Consider the following 6,000-nt stretch of genomic DNA (forward strand, 5'->3'; position numbering starts at 1 on the left):
ATCATGGGAAAATCTAAAGAAATCAGCCAAGACCTCAAAATTAATTTTGTAGACCTCCACAAGTCTGGTTCATCCTTGGGAGCAATTTCCAAACGCCTGAAGGTACCACGTTCATCTGTACAAACAATAGTATGCAAGTATAAACACCAATGGACCACATAGCCGTCAAACCGCTCAGGAAGGAGATGCATTCTGTCTCCTAGAGATGAACAAACTTTGGTGCGAAAAGTGAAAATCAATCCCAGAACAACAGCAAAGGACCTTGTGAAGATGCTGGAGGAAACAGGTACAAAAGTATCTCTATCCACAGTAAAACAAGTCCTATATCGACATAACCTGAAAGGCCACTCAGCAAGGTAGAATCCACTGCTCCAAAACCGCCATAAAAAAGCCAGACTACGGTTTGCAACTGCACATGGGGACAAATATCGTACTTTTTGGAGAAATGTCCTCTTGTCTGATGAAATAACAATAGAACTGTTTGGCCATAATGACCATCGTTATGTTTGGAGGAAAAAGGGGGAGCATTGCAAGCCGAAGAACACCATCCCAACTGTGAAGCACGGGGGTGGCAGCATCATGTTGTGGGGGTGCTTTGCTGCAGGAGGGACTGGTGCACTTCACAAAATAGATGGCATCATGAGGGAGGAAAATTATGTGCATATGTTGAAGCAACATCTCAACACATCAGTCAGGAAGTTAAAGCTTGGTCGCAAATGGGCCAAAATTCACCTAACGTATTGTGGGAAGCTTGTGGAAGGCTACCCGAAACATTTGACCCAAGTTAAAACTTCTTAGGGATAAAATCCCGTTAACGGGATCGATTTGACAACAGCCAGTGAAATTGCAGGGCGCCAAATTCAAACAACAGAAATCTCATCATTAAAATTCCTCAAACATACAAGTATTATACACCATTTTAAAGATAAACTTCTTGTTAATCAAACCACAGTGTCCGATTTCAAAAAGACGAAAGCATACCATGCGATTATGTTAGGTCAGCGCCTAGTCACAAAATAACATACAGCCATTTTCCAGCCGAAGAGAGGAGTCACAAAAATCTGAAATAGAGATAATATTAATAATTAACCTTTGATGATCTTCATCAGGTGCACTCATAGGACTTCATGTTACACAATACATGTATGTTTTGTTTGATAGAGTTCATATTTATATCCAAAAATCTCAGTTTACATTGGCGTGTTATGTTCAGTAATGTTTTGCCTCCAAAACATCCGGTGAATTTGCAGAGAGCCACATCAATTTACAGTGTTAAAGATACAAGTGTTAAACATAGGATTAAAGATAAACTTCTCCTTAATGCAACCGCTGTGTCAGATTTCAAAAAAGCTTTACGGCGGAAGCACACCATGCGATAATCTGAGTACAGCGCTCAGCCACCAAAACAAGCCATACAGATACACGCCAAGTTGTGGAGTCAACAAAAGTCAGAATTAGCGTTATAAATATTCACCTACCTTTGATGATCTTCATCGGAATGCACTCCCAGGAATCCCAGTTCCACAATAAATGTTTGTTTTGTTCGATAAAGTACATCTTTATGTCCAAATACCTCCTTTTTGTTCGCGCGTTTAGTTCACTAATCCAAATGCACAAAGCGCGGGCACTAAGTCCAGACGAAATGTCAAAAAAGTTCCATTAAAGTTCGTAGAAACATGTCAAACGATGTTTATAATCAATCTTTAGGATGTTTTTATCATAAATCTTCAATAATATTCTAACCGGACAATTCAGGAAAGGGAACGGAGCTCGTGCTCACGGTCACGTGCGACAAACAACTCATGGCTTTCAGCTGAGCCACTTACTCTGAGTGGTCTTATTCTCTCCCCTTTCACATTAGAAGCCTGAAACAACTTTCTAAAGACTGTTGACATCTAATGAAAGTATTAGGAAGTGTAATCTGACCCCATTTACACTGGATATTGGATAGGCAATCACTTGAAAAACTACAAACCTCAGATTTCCCACTTCCTGGTTGGATTTTTCTCAGGTTTTCGCCTGCCATATGAGTTCTGTTTTACTCACAGACATCATTCAAACAGTTTTAGAACCTTCAGAGTGTTTTCTATCCAGATCTACTAATAATATGCATATCCTAGCTTCTGGGCCTGAGTAGCAGGCAGTTTACTCTGGGCATGCTTTTCATCCGGACGTGAAAATACTGCCCCCTAAACAATTTTAAGGCAATGCTACCAAATACTAATTGAGTGTATGTAAACTTCTGACCCACTGGGAATTTGATGAAAGAAATAAAACCTGAAATAAATAATTCTCTCTACTATTATTCTGACATTTCACATTCTTAAAAAAAGTGGTGATCCTAACTGACCTAAAACAGGGAATTTTTACTAGGATTAAATGTCAGGAATTGTGAAAAACTGAGTTTAAATGTATTTGGCTAAGGTGTATGTAAACTTCCGACTTCAACTGTAAGTATATGGATGAGTGATGGCCGAGCAGCATAGGCAAGGTGCAATAGATGGAATAAAATACAGTATATACATGTGATATGAGTAATGTATGATATGTAAACATTATCAAAGGGGCATTATTAGTGATCCATTTATTAAAGTGGCCAGTGATTTCATGTCTATGTATGTAGTCAGCAGCCTCTCTGTGTTAGTGATGGCTGTTTAACAGTCTGATGGCCTTGAGATAGAAGATCAGCAATTTAAACATCTTTTACACCCCTCGGTATATAACGAGCGTCAGTCATAGGTTTAAAATGGAGGTGCAGTTTACAAGGAGCTACCTGAACTAGCAGTGCCAACTCCCTCCTCTGTTACACACACAGACACACACACACACACACACACACACACCACACACCACACACCACACACCACACACACACACACACACACACACACACACACACACACACACACACACACACACACACACACACACACACACACACACAGAGCAGAGTCAGTCAGTCAGAGGAGAGAAGCTGTAGCTGTACAGACTACAGAGCCAGCAAAGCAGCAGACCAGCCAACCCCCTGGTGTTCACTAATCACTGCTGGTAGACTTTGTTTAGTTCACTGCAGTCAGCCTAGTCTTCCATTCCCCTTCCTCTTTACCCTCTTTATGTTTACCTATCTGTTTACCTCTCTCTTTACCCTCTGTTTACTCTCTGTTTACCTCTCTGTTTACCCTCTGTTTACTCTCTGTTTACCTCTCTGTTTACCCTCTGTTTACTCCCTGTTTATCTCTCTGTTTACCTTCTGTTTAACTCTCTGTTTACCTCTCTGTTTACCTCTCTATTTACCTCTCTATTTAACTCTGTATTTACCCACTGGTTACATCTATTTACCTCTCTGTTTAACTTCTGGTTACCTCTCTGTTTACCTCTCTATTTACCTCTCTGTTTACCTCTCTGTTTACCTCTCTGTTTACCCTCTGTTTACTCCCTGTTTACCTCTCTGTTTACCTTCTGTTTAACTTTCTGTTTACCTCTCTGTTTACCTCTCTGTTTACCTCTCTATTTACCTCTCTATTTACCCTCTGGTTACATCTATTTACCTCTCTGTTTACCTCTCTGTTTACCCTCTGGTTACCTCTCTGTTTACCTTCTGGTTACCTCTCTGTTTACCTCTCTATTTTACTCTCTGTTTACCTCTCTGTTTACCTCTCTATTTGCCTCGCTGTTTACCAGAATATTAAGTATCACATTGTCATAAGTATCAAAACTGTAAAAACAATATGTAGCTTTTCTGCAGAAAGAACCAGCCTCATAAATTTATGACTTTATCCTTTTTCTTCAGTGTGGCCCTAGTACTCTGTCATATAAACAAATACACATTCCATATGAATATAAAAACACAATGTGTAACATTATGTTCCTTTATTGAATAAGGACAAACAAAGCAGGTAAACCATCAGCTCCTTTCGAAACTGAAGTCACAGTGACTCTACAAGATGGAAAGCACAGAATCCAAGCATATTATACAAAATGATACATACACATTCAAAGGTCTGTATATAACACACCCTGCATGTCTGCACACTAAAATAAATGCAGGACAAATCCATACACATCAACTGAACAGACAAATGAATGGATGCAGTAGCCTCCCTGCAGCCTTGTATTACACACAGTATACCGCACAAACATCATAAGAGGCCAAATTCGTCAAAAAACGAACCCAAAAAAACCCAAATTCCTCTGCCACCGCAGGACATATTTAACCAAAATTGAAAGCACACATACTAACTAAAATAATTCAACACATATTGGTCCCTCAGCAGCCGACCACTGTCGTCATCAGGGAAGATTGCCGGATTGTCCCAGTCCATGGCTGGTGGCACTCTGGGGGCCCTCTCCTTCCTCAGGCAGGCCACATTGTGGAGGACAGCACAAGCCACAGTAATATCACATGCCCTAACAGGGCTGACCCTTAATTTGTGAAGGCAGTGAAAGCGTGCCTTCAGGAGGCCAAAGGTCATTTCAACTCTGGCCCTGGTCCTGGCATGGGCATGGTTGTAGGCCTGCTGTGCTTCCTGGGGGTCTGTGAAAGGTGTCAGGAGAAAAGGCTGGCAGCCATACCCCCTGTCTCCCAGCAACACACCAGAGAAATCACCTGTCAACACAAAATCTCATCATTACTACCTCATAAACACAGTGATATTCTTGACACAGCCATGATGGTTATAAATAGGGGTTGTGTGGCTTACCTTGTGATAGGCACTGATAGATTTCAGAGGCCCGAAAGATTCTGGAGTCATGGACTGAGCCAGGCCATTTTGCCACAACATTGCTGATCACACAGTCAGCATTGCAGACCATCTGAAATCATAAGATGAGGAATATTACACCAATCAATGCACATCACTGGCAATGCAGAGTGTTCGTCAATGGACAATATCAAAAAGTTATGTTCACCTGAACATTAATGCTGTGAAAGGATTTCCTATTCACAAAATCGGCCTCATGGGCACCTGAGGGGGCTTTTATCCTTATGTGTGTGCAGTCCACTGCACCAATGACATTGGGGAAACCTGTCACACAAAGTAATGAGTATCCTACTATGTGTTAACAGTTGTCCTGTAATTTGTAGATCCTCTTACCTGCAATCCTATAGAACTCCTCTTTGATGTCACAGAGTCTTCTGTGGCCAGGGAAGGAGATGAAGACATCTGCTAATGCTTTGATAGCCAGACACACACTCCTTATTGTGCGGCAAATTGTGGCCTTGTTCAGCTGTTCTGCATCCCCCACTGAGTACAGGAAGGCTCCACTAGCAAAAAAGCGCAAGGCCACACAAACCATTTGCTCCACACTCAGTGCATGGCTCCGTGCAGTGCGGTGCTTAATCCTGGGACCCAGTAGTCTGCATAGATACCTGATGCCATCTGCAGAAAACCTGTATCTTTCATATAGATGGTCATCAGGGAAGGCCAGTGGGTCCAACCGGTCCCTGAAGACCCTTTCTCGCCTGAAGGCTCTCCTCAGCACAAGTGCTTCTTCATCCACCACATCTCGCACGAATGGGCATGCCATTGTCAGAGCAGAAAGGAACACACAATTTTGGGCCTTCATATAGGCTAGTGGCCACACCTGGTGCTGGGGGGGTGGGCAAAAGAGGGCGATGCCTTATAACGATGACTTGGTTGTACTGATTGCTGGGAAAATAAAAAAAACCTTAGAAAGATGCCACCGTCCTGTGTGCTCACAATAAGAGCTCTAATTTTTATTTTGAGCTGTGTCATCTTCTTGGAGCTGGGGGAGGAAAGAAAAATAATGATTAATACATTTGTGTTACAGTTAGCATACAGTGTACATTGAAGGCATATCTCACCTCCCTCTCAAGTTTTTTTATTTCAAGGTCCAGTTTCCTAATTGTCCTCTTTTTTATTTCGGACTCCAGTGCAAGATTTTCCATCTTTTTCTTCTTGTACTGAATGTCTATGTCTGCCAGTTCTATTTGACGCCGGAGGTGGTTGCCATACAACTTTCTGATAGCTTGTGAGCTCT

The 6,000-nt window shown here is 41.8% G+C and overlaps 2 protein-coding genes across 3 annotated transcripts in view; one reads left to right on the forward strand and one right to left on the reverse strand.

Moving 5' to 3' along the window:
- LOC139550266 (EEF1A lysine methyltransferase 4-like) overlaps positions 1-6,000 on the forward strand; it is a 241,394-nt gene that overhangs the window by 108,133 nt on the left and 127,261 nt on the right. The gene's annotated exons all lie outside the window — the stretch shown is intronic.
- LOC139550265 (putative nuclease HARBI1) overlaps positions 3,895-6,000 on the reverse strand; it is a 3,643-nt gene continuing 1,537 nt past the window's right edge. The window contains exons 6-10 of the mRNA XM_071361046.1: positions 5,825-5,998; positions 5,094-5,745; positions 4,909-5,024; positions 4,701-4,812; positions 3,895-4,606 (exon numbers count right to left, since the gene is read on the reverse strand). Of these exons, the coding sequence (XP_071217147.1) occupies positions 4,236-4,606; positions 4,701-4,812; positions 4,909-5,024; positions 5,094-5,565 (1,071 nt within the window). The 5' untranslated portion in view covers positions 5,566-5,745; positions 5,825-5,998 and the 3' untranslated portion in view covers positions 3,895-4,235. The remainder of the gene's footprint in view (positions 4,607-4,700; positions 4,813-4,908; positions 5,025-5,093; positions 5,746-5,824; positions 5,999-6,000) is intronic.

The sequence above is a fragment of the Salvelinus alpinus genome, chromosome 23 (genome assembly GCF_045679555.1).
Source record: "Salvelinus alpinus chromosome 23, SLU_Salpinus.1, whole genome shotgun sequence".
NCBI lineage: Eukaryota > Metazoa > Chordata > Actinopteri > Salmoniformes > Salmonidae > Salvelinus > Salvelinus alpinus.